The sequence below is a fragment of the Pseudophryne corroboree genome, chromosome 2, assembly GCF_028390025.1.
Source record: "Pseudophryne corroboree isolate aPseCor3 chromosome 2, aPseCor3.hap2, whole genome shotgun sequence".
NCBI lineage: Eukaryota > Metazoa > Chordata > Amphibia > Anura > Myobatrachidae > Pseudophryne > Pseudophryne corroboree.
In genome coordinates, this window is record NC_086445.1 from 463,273,404 (window position 1) to 463,288,899 (window position 15,496).

The 15,496-nt window shown below is 45.3% G+C and overlaps 1 protein-coding gene across 3 annotated transcripts in view; it reads right to left on the reverse strand.

Moving 5' to 3' along the window:
* The window catches only part of PHKG1 (phosphorylase kinase catalytic subunit gamma 1), a 138,949-nt gene that overhangs the window by 26,820 nt on the left and 96,633 nt on the right, over positions 1 to 15,496 (reverse strand). For all 3 annotated transcript variants that reach the window (XM_063953772.1, XM_063953773.1, XM_063953774.1), the window contains exon 7: positions 3,351 to 3,441. In XM_063953772.1, the coding sequence (XP_063809842.1) occupies positions 3,351 to 3,441 (91 nt within the window). The remainder of the gene's footprint in view (positions 1 to 3,350; positions 3,442 to 15,496) is intronic.

Genomic DNA, 15,496 nt, shown 5'->3' on the forward strand with positions numbered 1-15,496 from the left:
ATCAGCCAAGCCACAAAAAAGGGGAATCTCACTGTACTGTCAGCCAGACCTTGATTGAAAGGAGGAACATTGTAACACTTGTACAGCTACTGTACATAATTGTTACTGTTTTAGGACAGGAGCTCTATATTTTATCAGGCTGTGTTTTTAATGGATGTTGGGCATTAACACGGATATCTGTTTTACAGAATTGGCAGTAGTACACAGCATATATCACTGTTTTATTGTATTTCAGCGCAGGCAACCTGAACTATTCTTTTTCTTGCTGTTTAAACCACGGGTAACTGTGTAACCCGATCAGGCTGCCAGCTGCATTAATTAGAAGCGCAGATTGGAACCATTTTCATGTTTTTAGACGGTAATTTACTAAGCTGCCGAGTTTGCAACATTCGTATTTTCCGATGTCGATGTGATTTGGAATGTCAGGCAGTGTTTTACGGGAGTGATTAGTAAAACACTGCCTGACAAAACACAAGGAATCCCGGCCGGATCTGTGAGATCCGTGCAGGGCTTCATTGTGTGCATTGTGAGCAGTGCAGAATGGGTTAAAAACTGTAAAAAAAAAAATGCGTGGGGTCCCCCCTCCCAAGCATAACCAGCCTTGGGCTCTTTGAGCCGGTCCTAGTTGTAAAAATACAGGGAAAAAACTGACAGGGGATCCCCCACCGGGCTCTACGCCTGGTCCTGGTGCCAAAAATACGGTGGACAAAAAATGTAGGGGTCCCCCGTATTTTTTACACCAGCACCAGGCTCCACTAATCAGAGAGATAATGCCACAGCCGGGGGGACACTTTTATATTGGTCCCTGCGGCCCTGGCATTACAACCCCAACTAGTCACCCCTGGCCGAGGTACCCTGGAGAGGAGTGAAGACCCCTTAAATCAAGGGGTCTACCCCCCTCCAGCCACCCAAGGACCAGGGGTGAAGCCCGAGGCTGTCCCCCCATCCGTGGGCGGTGGATGGGAGGCGGATAATAGCCTTTTGTGTAAAAATAGAATATTGTTTTTTGTAGCAGAACTACAAGTGCCAGCAAGCTTCCCCCGCAAGCTGGTACTCGGAGAACCACAAGTACCAGCATGCGGGGGAAATGGGCCCGCTGGTACCTGTAGTTCTACTACAAAAAAAATACCCAAATAAAAACAAAACACACACACACACCTTGAAAGTACAATTTTATTAAACATACATGCACACTTGCATACATACATACTTACCTATGTTGACACGAAGCACTCGGTCCTCTTGTCCAGTAGAATCCCGGAGTACCTGTAAATAAAATTATACTTACAAAAAATCCGGGGTAGATCGGTCCTCTTCTTATAAGTTATACTCCACGGACTTGTAAAAAAAAAAACGAAAAACCCGATCCACGCACTGAAAGGGGTCCCATGTTTACACATGGAACCCTTTCCCCGTCTGGCAGGACCCCCCGTGACTCCTGTCAAAGAGGGTCCCTTCAGCCAATCAGGGAGCACCACGTCATGGCACTCTCCTGATTGGCTGTGCGCTCCTGAACTGTCAGTCAGGCTGCGCACTGTAGATACAATGTAGCGCAGAGGCGCTCCATTGTATCCAATGGTGGGAACTTTGCGGTCTGCGGTAGACCGCGAGGTTAAGTGGGGTCACTCTTGTGGTTGGCCCCACTTAACCTCGTGGTCTACCGCAGACTGCAAAGTGCCCACCATTGGATACAATGGAGCGCCTCTGCGCCAGATTGTATCTACAGTGCGCAGCCTGACTGACAGTTCAGGAGTGCACAGACAATCAGGAGAGTGCCATGACGTGGTGCTCCCTGATTGGCTGAAGGGACCCTCTTTGACAGGAGTCACGGGGGGGTCCCGAATGATGGGGAAAGGGGTTCCATGTGTAAACATGGGACCCCTTTCAGTGCGTGGATTGGGTTTTTTTTTGTTGTTTTTTTTACAAGTCCGTGGATTATAACTTATAAGAAGAGGACCGATCTACCCCGGATTTTTTGTAAGTATAATTTTATTTACAGGTACCCCGGGATTCTACTGGACAAGAGGACCGAGTGCTTTGTGTCAACATAAAGTATGTATGTATGTAAGTGTGCATGTATGTTTAATAAAATTGTACTTTCAAGGTGTGTGTGTGTTTTGTTTTTATTTGGGTATTTTTTTGTAGTAAAACTACAGGTACCAGCGGGCCCATTTCCCCCCGCATGCTGGTACTTGTGGTTCTCCAAGTACCAGCTTGCGGGGGAGGCTTGCTGGGACTTGTAGTTCTGCTACAAAAAACAATATTCTATTTTTACACAAAAGACTATCAGCCTCCCATCCACCGCCCACGGATGGGGGGGACAGCCTCGGGCTTCACCCCTGGTCCTTGGGTGGCTGGAGGGGGGGGACCCCTTGATTTAAGGGGTCCCCACTCCTCCAGGGTACCCCGGCCAGGGGTGACTAGTTGGGGATGTAATGCAAGGGCCGCAGGGACAAATATAAAAGTGTCCCCCGGCTGTGGCATTATCTCTCTGACTAGTGGAGCCCGGTGCTGGTGTAAAAAATACTACGTTTTTTGTCCCCCGTATTTTTGGCACCAGGACCAGGCGCAGAGCCCGGTGCTGGTTGTTTAAATATGAGGGATCCCCTGTCAGTTTTTCCCCTGTATTTTTACAACCAGGACCGGCTCAAAGAGCCCGTGGCTGGTTATGCTTAGGAGGGGGGACCCCACGCAAAAAAAATTTAAACATTTTTACACTAAACAAACCCTTTCCCATATATAACCATGCACAGATCTCACTGATCTGTGCATGATTATCCAAACTCGCCTGGAAAAAGCAGGAATATTTTTTTGCTGCTTTTTTTAACGAATCGCAAAAAAATACACCCGCAATTGAGCATTCAGAGACTAACACCCAAATACGAATAAATAGTAAATTCCCGTGTTGTATGAACAAACAGCCGCGTTTGATCGATGGTCTATTCATTCGTGAACTTTGCCGTCAAAACCATTACGAATAGCCCAAACACTGCCGAGATTTGTGCTTAGTAAATTCCCATGTTGCCACTTAGAAAAAAAACACAAGTTGGACAAACTCGGATTTTTAGTAAATATACCCCCAGGCATCTCTTGCTATGTGGCGTATTGAGACAAGCGGGTAAATTTACTAAGATGGGAGTTCTGTTTAAGATGGGATGTTGCCCATAGCAACCAATCAGATTCTACTTCTCATTTATCTAGCACCTTCTAGAAGATAATACCTGGAATCTGATTGGTTGCTATGGGCAACATCCCATCTTAAATAGAACTCCCATCTTAGTAAATTTACCCCAAGATGTAAGAGAACACATCTCTACAACGCAGATAGCAATGAATTAACACTGACTTACATGTCCACTTCTTTACCATATCCTGGGTGGTACTCATCCATAGAGCACTGAAGAATTTCAGGGGCCAAATATCCTGGGGTGCCACATATTTCTTTATAAAGAAAAACAATAATATACTGATTTATAATGGAACAAGATTACTGGAAGGCAAAAGTTTTGCTAAGTCTGATAAATATGCCCCAGCAATTACAAATTACAAATAATTAGCTAACTAAATTGTGTCACAGAAATATATTTGGCTGTACCGCATACTGGGCCTTATTCAGGTTTGTTAGCAAACCAAACAAAGTTAGCAATTGGACAAAACCATGTTGCATTGCAGGTGGGGCAGATGTATCATGTGCAGAGAAATTTAGATTTGGATGGGGTGTGTTCAAACTGACATCTAAATTGCAGTGTAGAAATTAAGCAGACAGTATTTATCCTGCACAGAAGTAATATAACCCACCCAAATCTAAATCTCTCTGCACATGTTACAACTGCCCCACCTGCAGTGCAACATTGGTTTTCCCCAATTCTTAAGTTGTTTGGTTTGCTAACAAATCTGAATGGCCCCCACAATCTGGAAATCACAGCATCACTTGCAGATGGCAATTTACCACAGCTTACTGTGTATGTTAAAAAGGTATGCAACTTGAACTTCCGGTTCCGGCATGGAGGAGTGAGCAGCTTCTCCTGTTAGTTCCGCTTCTCACTCCGGCTCCTGCTGCTGCTAAGCTATCTGCACGCGCCCCCACTGCTCCCGGTCTCCGCGTAGAACAGAGGAAGGGATGGAAAAGTTTTTGGCTGCGTCTCCCGCTGTGACAACTCCCTCTCTGGCACAACCGCCACGCCAAGAGAAGCACCGGGGTAAACACAATAAGCCATTTCTGACTCCCCTCAGATTCAGCAGGAGTGCATGACCGCAAAGGTACCTTTTCTTCCTCATATGAGGAAATGGTTTCAGCTATCGAAACTACCATGACTCCTTTATTGCAAAAGGTAGTGTCTGATATAACTTCCCGCCTGCAGCACCTCACTAGCCAGGTAACAGAGACAGAGAGGCATGTGAGTGATGCCATGAATAATATTACTGTGCTACAGAAATCTGTTCATGCATTGAAAATTGATAATAAACGTCTATCTGAAAAGCTGGACAATATTGAAAATAGAACCATGCGAAATAATTTAAGAATTACAGGTCCAAAAAAACTGCTCCATATTGAAGCTGAATGCACAGATCTTATCACTGAGAGGGTGCACAGGCTTGGTGAGATTACCAGACAGTCCCCACAACGAGCGAGAGTGGTTATCTTTAAGACTTACACAAACAAACAATGTGGAAAGCATCTCGTAAAAACACAACCCCATCATGTGGGAGGGTCACTCACTACCGTGTTTTTCAAGATTTTTTCCGTGGAACTTTCTAAATTACAGAGGTCCTTTTCGCCAGTTTGTTCTGGGCCCACCTAGACGCTGTGAGCGTCTCCGTCTGGGCGGGCACACGCACCTGGACGGAGACGCGCCCCATTCACTTTAATGGAGAGCATCTCTGTCTGGGCGAGCGCGCACGCCCAGACAGAGACGCTTATAATGGGAAGCACCGGGAGTGCGCGCCTGCGACTAGGTGGGCGGGGGAGGTAAAATAAGGGAATCTCCATCTATAGCTTGGTTAAAGCAAACCGGAAATTTTTCATGATGTTTCCAGCTCGACTAAGAATATTTACTGGTTCTGGCTTTTCTGATTTTAGCACGGCTGCTGACGCGGAGGTGTTTCTAAAAGAAGAAGCTGCGGAGGAACGTAACTTTGATATAGCTGATGCTCGAGTTGAATGAAATACACCCATGCTTCTTAATATGATGCCACTTTCTCTCAGTTATGACCTCTTGTTCTATTACAGAAGCCTGTTTCATTTCTAAATGCTGCAGGAACTACTGATCGTTCTATGTGGTCGTTTTCAACTGTGCACCTTTGTTACGTTTCATATTTTGCGGTGATAGCTTTGATTATTCTATATGCTAATTATATGCTGGTAGTGAGAGGATGGAGCTAGGCCATCCTTGTTTCTTTAGTACTATTTTATAATGTTTTGTCCTTTGCCTGTGACCCTGGAGGTGCAGACAATTAGTTATTACTGGAAGTTCTATCTGAAACAGTTTAAAAACTGCTCACATTTGTTCACTTTGCAATATGTTTATTCTTGTTTATGTGGTTTATTTTCACTCTTGTTTCACCCCTCCCCCCCCCCCCCTTTTTCCCCTCCTACTTCACGATTCAGGGATCCTCTCTCTGTTTTATTTTAGTTCTTTATGAATGTCTCTTAAAATAGGTTCACTCAACATTCGAGGTATCTCTGCACCTGCTAAACGTAGGAGATTATTGACATATTTAAACAAGATTTCTGTTGATATAATTTGCTTTACTGGCTCCTGATGCTAAAAAACGGCAAATGCTGAATTGGGTATTACTAGGCTCTGCCTCCTTCAATACTAAATCGTGTGGAGTAGCAATATTAGCAAAAAAGTCACTGAGGGGCAGATTTATTAAGCTCGGTGAAGTGATAAAGTGGAAGGTGATAAAGGACCAGCCAATCAGATCCTAACTACCAAGTTACAGGCTGTGTTTGAAAAAAGACAGTTAGAAGCTGACTGGCTGGTCCTTTATCACCTTCCACTTTATCACTTCTCCGAGCTTAATAAATCTGCCCCTGAATGTTCAAATTTCTTCTGTATTTGCTGACCCAGAAGGCCAATATGTAATTGTTGGCATAATTTTGGAGGCTATTGCATATCATATATGTAGTGTTTATGCTCCTAATCAGTATAGTAAACCTTTCTTTACTAAATTATTGACCAAGTTTCATTCCTATGATCCTGCCTCCTTAATAGTTTGTGGAGATTTTAATTGAATTGCCTCATTCTTAGACCATTCTCCTCCTTCGAAGGCATCACTTAAACTTCCCAAACTAAGCATTGCATTTTTTGCTAAAACGCTCAATCTGGTGGATTCCTGGAGAGCTCTAAATCTAACAGAAGAAGAGTTCACATGTCTTTCCACGACTCATAATACATGGTCCCGGATTAACTATGTTTTTGTGGCAGATCCTCTTTTTTCTAATGTCACATCAGTGGTTATTGAACCCCCCAGTTCTATTGGATCATGGATTAGTTTGTGTTGTCCTCAATTTCAAGATGTTTGATGGTGCTAGGTCTTTATGGAAATACCCCTCTCATCTTGTTAAATCTACCTCCTTTAAAGAGAGAGTTGTTAAGGCGTGGAACGATTACCTCTTACATAATGCTGATTATGAAATGTCTAACCCGTCCATATTTTGGCAAGCAGCTAATGTAGTAATATAGGGTGAATTAATAACATATCACTCTCAGGGGATGAAACAGCATAATACCTCTTATTTGGACCTACAATCTAAACTTTCCGCATCCTTTCAATTAATTAAACAATCTCTTTCCCTTGAAAATAAAAATAATTATCTTACTGCCCAGACACATTTTGATAAGCTTCTGCAGTTGAGTGGTGCTAAGTTTTTATTTAATGTTAATTAAAAATTTAATAGATTTGGTAATAAAACCGGACAGCTTTTTACCAATCTATTGCAAGGTTCTAAACATAAGACTGTAGTACATCCCTTATTGAAATCAGTTGGATCTTTAACTGATTCGGATTCACAGATAGCGGATGTTATGAAATCACTCTATGAGTCGCTTTATTCTGTCCCTATAGAGTCTATGAAGGAGAATTTCCAACAGACTATCCTAGATTCTGAAGCTAGGACTCCCCCTCCCTCTTCTTTCTGGGACCTGCTTCCACTGCCTCAACTCCCAGATTCGTTAGTAAATTCTTTAATAGCTCTGATAACACCGGCAGAAGTGTCTGGAGTTATTAAAAGGTTAAAGTTAGCAAAAGCTCCAGGCCCAGACAGTTTTTCTACTGAATTCTATCAATTCGCTTAGCTCGAGTATAGATAAACCACTGGCGGCTTGTTTTAATTTTATAATAGAACATGGGACTCTTCCCCTTCACTTCTCAGCTGCTATAATTAAAGTTTTGCCTAAGGAAGGCCGAAATCCGACCCTTCTGGGCTCCTATAGGCCAATTTCCCTCTTAATAATGACTATAAGATATTTACAAACATTTTAGCTGAAAGATTAAAACCTATTTTGCCTGGTTTGATCCATATAGATCAATCTGGGTTCATCACAGGAAGGCATTCAGTGGTTAACGTGAGGAGAGTCCTAGCAGCCATATAACATGTCAATTCTAATGCTCCCTCCCTATCTTCTTCTCATATTGTTAGAAGCATTAGACGCAGAAAAAGCGTTCAATCTCGTGTTATGACCCCATTTATTTAAAACCTGAGAGAAGTTTGGCTTTCCCTCTTATTTAATCAGTATATTACATACTTTATATGCATCCCCTAAATCATAGATAGCTTGCAATGGTCTTTTATCATCTTCTTATACTTTAGGCAGAGGAACTAGGCAGGGGTGTCCCCTGTCTCCCCTTCTGTTCGCGATAGCCATAGAACCCCTAGCTGTTGCTGTTCGAGCCTCCCCTTTGATTCATGTAATTAAGATCGGTTCGGAAGAGTTGAAAATTGGACTATTTGCAGATGACACTCTTATTTTCTTATCTGAACCTTCCCACTCAATACCGGCTTTATTACATTTAATTAAAGTTTCAGGATATAAAGTGAATATATCTAAGTCAGAGGTTTTATTACTAGGCTCCACTAACTCAGACTTCTTGAAATCTTTGGATATACCTCTCTCAGTTGCTCCTTCTAAATTTAAATATCTGGGAATACAAATTTGTTAAAATTTATCACAATTGTATTCTGCTAATTTTTCATCCATAATTTCAAAAATAGCCACGAAGCTTGACTCATGGAAGGATCTGCCTCTCTCTCTCTTTTAGGAAGACTGGCATTTATTCATTCTATTCTTTTTCCAAAATTATTTTATTGTATGCAATTATTGCCAATTGCTTTGTTAAAATCAGATATAAAACGCCTAGTCGCGTTGTTTTCCAAATTCATTTGGCAAAAAAAAGTCCCAGAATTTCTAGGGCTAAACTTATTACACCCAGAAAGAAAGGAGGCCTAGGGTATCCAGATTTAGAGGCCTACTCTCTCGCAGCCTTCTTTCGGTATACAAATGTTTGGATTTTAAGAAATTTCAGGTTCCCAAAATAATTCAGATAGCTTATCCTTTCCCTGCAGAGGACAGGAAAAGGTGGGTGTCACCCCCTGTTTTAGACAGTGCCCTGTCAAGGTTAACAAAAAAGGTGATTCTCCCTGCGCTTGAGACGGCTTCACTTAAGGAGCCAGCAGACCACAAGTTAGAGACTAAGTTGAAATCTATTTATGTGGCCAATGGGACACTACTCAGGCCTACCATTGCCTGTGCGTGGGTGAGTAGTGCTATTGAAAAGTTGTGAGAAAACTTGTCATCAGACATTGACACAATAGATAGAGACGAGATACTCCTAATGTTAGGTCATATCAAAGACGCCGCTGCGTACATGCTAGAAGCCATGAAATATATTGGACTCTTGGGATCAAGAGCCGCTACCATGGCAATCTCAGCACGGAGGGAGTTGTGGATTCGCCAATGGAATGCCGATGCAGATTCCAAAAGGAATATGGAGGCTCTCCCGTACAAAGGTGAGGCCTTGTTTGGAGATGGGCTGGATGCTTTAGTTTCTGTGGCTACCGCGGGTAAGTCGACATTCTTGGCTAATGCTCCTGCACTGGCGAAAAAGACACATCACTCTCAGATGCAGTCCTTTCGGCCCAATAAATACAAAAAGGGTAAAGGTTCCCCTTTCTTTGCGGGTAAAGGAAGGGGAAAAGGAAAAAAGTCCACAGTGTCTCCTGGATCACAGGAGTAGAAATCAACCTCTGCTTCTGCTAAGTCTTCAGCATGACGCCGGGGCTCCCTTGCGGGAGTCCGCTCAGGTGGGGTCACGTCTGAAACTCTTCAGTCACTTCTGGGTTCAATCTGGCCTGGACCCGTGGGTCATACAAATAGTGTCCCAAGGGTACAAACTGGAGTTTCAAGACATTCCCCCATGCCGATTTTTCAAATCGACCTTACCAGTGTCACAACTGAGGGCCTGAGCTGACGGAAGGCAGCCTCAGTTGTAGGGGCTGAGATGTACCGGAACCTGGGAGGTTGTATCAGACCCCTGGACATGTAAGTAACATGAAGAGAAACCGCCCGAAGGCGTGACCACGACAACTTGAGTAAAAGTCAATGATATTTATTTATGACAAACTCCATGCATCACAGTAGCAGTAAAAAGTAACATAAAAATCAGCAGAGAAATAATAATACAGTTCCTGGGTACTACAGGGTGGCAGGGGCCACAGAGCTCTGGTGGTATGAGACAGTTCTTATTATCTGCAAGTTGGAAAGTCCTTACCAGGCTCAACTGTAGCAATGAGGAAAGCCCAGGGTCGTACCAGCTGATGTTCCAGGGAAAGCTGGACTGCTGTAGATAAAATGCTGCTGTGGGTACTGGTTAGAACCAGACAGGTGTTGGCACGGAGTGGATACTGGCTGGGACCAGTTAAATAATAAATAAAGCTTGAGAGCGATGCAATGTAGATGAAATGTAGAATTTGAGAGCGGAGAAATAATAATACCGGTGGAGAGTGGTAAACTGCAGAAAGGACACCGGCCCTTTAAGAGAAGCTGTACACTGCTGGAAGCTTAGCTGGAAGCAGGTGATGTTGTAGCTGGAAACAGGTGAGTCCAGAATGGATCGGAGAGTCAGGCTACACCGCAGATGGAATGCTGGTGCGGGTCTCTATAGCAGAAGTCTGGAGACAGGAGCTGGAACCTGGAAGACATTCACAGAAGAGAGACAAACTGGAACTAGGTTTGACAACCAAAGCACTGACGCCTTCCTTGCTCAGGCACAGCATATTTATACCTGCAGCAAGGAAGGGGTTGGCTAGGCAATTATGCAGATTAACAATACAGACAGCAGATTGGTGGAAATGATCAGATGACAAAATCCAAGATGGCTGCGCCCATGCAGACACTTGGAGGGAAGTTTGGTTTGTAATCCATGTGAGAATTGAAACAGCAATGGCGGCGCCGGCCACAGGAGACAGGAGACGCCAGACTGATGATTGCACATCTAAACCACGCGGGCACAGCGGAGGCCGCGGCTGACGTAATCGCCACTCTGACACTCTGTATGCAGGAACTCAGGGACAGCGGCGGAGGCCGCGGGAGACGCCATTCCAGATGTAACATGGCGCCGCGGTGACCGCGTCTCAGAGTGACAGGAGAGGATGCGGGAATGTGCACATCAGGATAACAGATGGGATCCGGTCCTGGAGCGCTGAGCCAGCCTTAGGAGGCATCTGATAGGTAAGAAATGGCGTCCAGATACCCGGATCGTGACAGCACCCCCCCCTTTAGGAGTGGCCCCAGGACACTTCTTTGGCTTTTGAGGAAACTTGGAATGGAATCTCCGGATCAAGGCAGGAGCATGGACATCAGAAGCATTGGTCCATGAACGTTCCTCAGGGCCATAACCCTTCCAGTCAATAAGATACTGAAGTTGACCGTAACGGTGACGTGAGTCCAGGATCTTGGCTACTTCATACTCAACGCCTCGTTGAGTTTGGACTTTCGGAGTTGGAGGAAGTGAGGAATGAAACCGATTCAAGATTAGCGGTTTCAACAGGGAAACATGGAATGTCCTGGGTATTTTTAAGAAGGGAGGCAACTGGAGTCTGTAAGCAACAGGATTGATGACTTGATCAATTTTAAAAGGACCGATGTAGCGAGGTGCAAACTTCATACTGGGAACTCTTAACCTCAAATTCTTCGTGGATAACCATACCCGATCACCCACCTTGAGAGCAGGAACTGCTCGACGCTTCTTATCCGCAAACTTCTTGTACCTGAACGATGCCTTGAGCAGAGCTGATCGTACGCTCTTCCAGATATTGGCAAACTGATGCAAGGTGATATCCACTGCGGGAACAGAAGTTGCTGGAAGCGGTTGGAACTCAGGGACTTTAGGGTGGAATCCAAAGTTGGTGAAGAATGGTGTTGAAGAAGATGAAGAATGATACTGGTTGTTATGACAGAACTCGGCCCAGGGAAGTAATTGAACCCAGTCATCTTGAGAGGAGGACACATAGATGAGGAGGAAGGACTCCAAGTCCTGATTCACCCTCTCAGTTTGACCATTGGTCTGAGGATGGTAAGCCGTGGAAAACTTTAGCTTGACTTGGAGGACTTGACATAAACTTCGCCAGAATTTGGCTGTGAATTGAACTCCTCGATCTGAGATAATTTCTTCTGGAAGACCGTGGAGTCGAAAGATCTCTTGTATGAATACTTGAGCCAACTTGGAAGCTGACGGAAGACCGGTAAGAGGAATGAAGTGTGCCATCTTGGTGAACCGGTCAACTACCACCCAGATGGTATTAAACTTGTTGCACATGGGCAAATCTGTAATAAAATCCATCGACAAGTGGGTCCATGGTCGACGGGGAACAGATAGTGGAACCAGTTTCCCCGCAGGCGACTGGCGGGATACTTTATGTTGAGCACACTTTGGGCAAGATGCAATAAACTCCAAAACGTCCTTTTTCAGAGTTGGCCACCAATAGGACCTAGAGATAAACTCCAGGGTTTTTTGGATACCTGTATGTCCGGCAAAGCGGGAAGCATGGGCCCAACGCATGAGCTTCTTCCTTAGTGTCGGCTTCACAAAACTTTTCCCTGATGGGGGCGTAGAGTCCATCCCTACCGTGGAGAATGCCAACGGATTTATAATAGGATGCTTGTCTGAAGACTCTGACTCATTTTCTTGCTCCCATGAGCGGGAAAGGGCATCGGCCTTGCGATTCTGAGAGCCCGGACAGAACTGGAGTTTAAAGTCGAACCTGGAAAAGAAAAGTGCCCATCTGGCCTGACGAGGGTTGAGACATTGTGCGCCTTTCAGATATAGAAGGTTCTTGTGGTCTGTAAGGATGGTGATTGAATGAGAAGCTCCCTCCAACAGATATCTCCACTCCTCTAGAGCGAGCTTGATGGCTAGCAACTCCTGGTCGCCAATGGCATAGTTGCGCTCCGCTGGGGAGAACTTCCGTGAGAAGAAACTGCAAGGATGTAAATGGCCATCTTTACCCCTCTGAGATAACACCGCTCCTACTCCAACGGAGGAGGCATCCACCTCTAAGATGAAAGGAGAGTCGATGTCAGGCTGTTTCAGGACAGGCGCAGAGATGAACCTCTGTTTTAAAAGATGAAAAGCTTGCATGGCTTCTTCAGACCACTTGGACGGGTTAGCACCCTTCTTGGTGAAAGCAGTAATAGGCGCCACAATGGTGGAAAAGTCTCGTATAAACTTTCGGTAATAATTGGCGAACCCTAAGAACCTCTGGACCCCTTTGAGGGTTAAGGGTACCGGCCAATTCTGGATTGCTTGTAGTTTCTCAGGATCCATCTCTAGTCCGGAACCGGACACAATGTACCCTAGAAACGGAATGGACTTGACTTCAAAGACGCATTTCTCTAATTTGCAATAGAGATGATTGACACGGAGACGGGACAGAACCTCCTTTACCCAAAAACGATGTTCCTCTAAATTGTTGGCAAAAATGAGGATATCATCTAGATAGACCACGACATGACGGTATAGAATGTCTCTGAAAATCTCATTGACGAAATGCTGGAAGACAGCTGGAGCATTGCTCAATCCGAAGGGCATGACGAGGTACTCATAATGTCCGTTACGGGTGTTAAATGCGGTCTTCCACTCGTCACCCTCACGGATCCGGATGAGATTGTATGCACCTCTCAAGTCCAGCTTTGTAAAGATGGTAGCTCCGCTAACTCTGTCAAAGAGCTCAGTAATCAGGGGTAAAGGATAGCGGTTCTTGATGGTAATGTCGTTCAAACCTCTGTAGTCGATGCACGGCCGCAGACCACCATCTTTCTTTTTTACAAAAAAGAAGCCTGCGCCGGCTGGAGAAGAAGAAGGTCGAATGAACCCCTTTGCTAGGTTCTCTTTAATGTATTCCTCCATAGAATGCGTCTCAGGCAGAGTCAACGGATAAGTTCGGCCTCGAGGTGGAACCTTCCCTGGAACGAGATCAATCGGGCAGTCCCATTCTCTATGAGGAGGAAGGATATCAGCAGAAGCTTTACTGAACACATCCGTGAAATCTTGATATGGAGGAGGTGGAACATCAGACGACCTGGGGGAGGAAGAACAGACAGGCAACACTTTAAACAAACATGTCTCAGCACAGGAGGGACCCCATGGCAGAATTTGCGTAGTCGTCCAATCAATTGTAGGATTGTGAAGACGGAGCCATGGAAGGCCCAGGACCACAGGATGTGTGGCTCTTGGAATCACTAAAAGTGAAATAAGTTCGGAATGAAGAACTCCCACTCTCAGACGAACTGGTAGAGTCCTTAGAGCAATAACTGTATCAAAAATTTTACTGCCATCCACGGCAGTTAAGGAAAAGGAGGAAGGAAGTCTCTCGGTGGGTAGGGACCACCGTTTAACATAGGCTTCGGTAATAAAGTTCCCAGCTGCTCCGGAATCCAGGAGGGCAATGACGTTCTGATAACGTTGAGCAACTTGAAGCGAGACTGGGAGATTACAATCTTGAGGAGATGGAGAGGAGATCATTACTCCTAGCCGGCCCTCTCCTTGGCGAGCTAGGATTTGGAGTTTTCCCGGACGTTTGGGACAGGCATTAATAGTGTGAGACGGAGCTGCACAATACAGACAGAGAGACTCAGAGAGACGTCTTCGGCGCTCAGCAGGAGTTAAACGGGAACGGCCAATTTGCATGGGTTCATCTTTAGTTGGTGACAGTTGGCGAGGAGGAGGAGCAGAAGATTTTGGAGCAGATGATCTTCCACGCTCAGTTGCTCTCTCTCTGAAACGTAAGTCAACTTTCGTACAAAGTGAGATTAGCTCATCTAACTTGGAGGGTAAGTCTCTGGTAGCTAACTCATCTTTAATACGCTCGGATAAACCATGCCAGAATGCAGCATACAGGGCCTCGTCGTTCCATGCCAGTTCAGATGCCAGAATCTGGAACTGTATAAGATATTGTCCTACAGTACGTGATCCCTGGCGTAAACGGAGAATCTCAGACGAAGCTGAAGTTACCCGGCCTGGCTCGTCGAAGATGCGCCTGAATGTTGACACGAATGCAGTGTAAGAAGATAGCAGGGTGTCGGACCTCTCCCATAACGGTGATGCCCAGTCGAGGGCTGAGCCACTGAGAAGAGAGATGATGTAGGCAATTTTTATACGGTCACTGGGAAAATTGCCAGGTTGTAGCTCAAACTGAATCTCACACTGGTTGAGAAATCCCCTGCAGAATCTTGGAGATCCGTCAAATTTTGCTGGCGTTGGAAGATGAAGACGTGGAGCAGAAACGGGTAAGGTGGGTGGGGTTATAGTTGGAGTCACTGTGGTTGACGCCCCAGATGCGCCTGATCCACGGAGAGTTGTCTGAATCCCATCCAGCCGAGTAGAGAAATCCTGGAGACAGCGGATGATGTGGCCCTGTGCAGCCTCCTGATGTTCAAGTCGGGCTGCCAGTTCTTGCATCGGCCTGGCCGCTTGATCCTGGTCTCCGGCTGGATTCATTAGGTCAGTGCTTACTGTCACAACTGAGGGCCTGAGCTGACGGAAGGCAGCCTCAGTTGTAGGGGCTGAGATGTACCGGAACCTGGGAGGTTGTATCAGACCCCTGGACATGTAAGTAACATGAAGAGAAACCGCCCGAAGGCGTGACCACGACAACTTGAGTAAAAGTCAATGATATTTATTTATGACAAACTCCATGCATCACAGTAGCAGTAAAAAGTAACATAAAAATCAGCAGAGAAATAATAATACAGTTCCTGGGTACTACAGGGTGGCAGGGGCCACAGAGCTCTGGTGGTATGAGACAGTTCTTATTATCTGCAAGTTGGAAAGTCCTTACCAGGCTCAACTGTAGCAATGAGGAAAGCCCAGGGTCGTACCAGCTGATGTTCCAGGGAAAGCTGGACTGCTGTAGATAAAATGCTGCTGTGGGTACTGGTTAGAACCAGACAGGTGTTGGCACGGAGTGGATACTGGCTGGGACCAGTTAAATAAT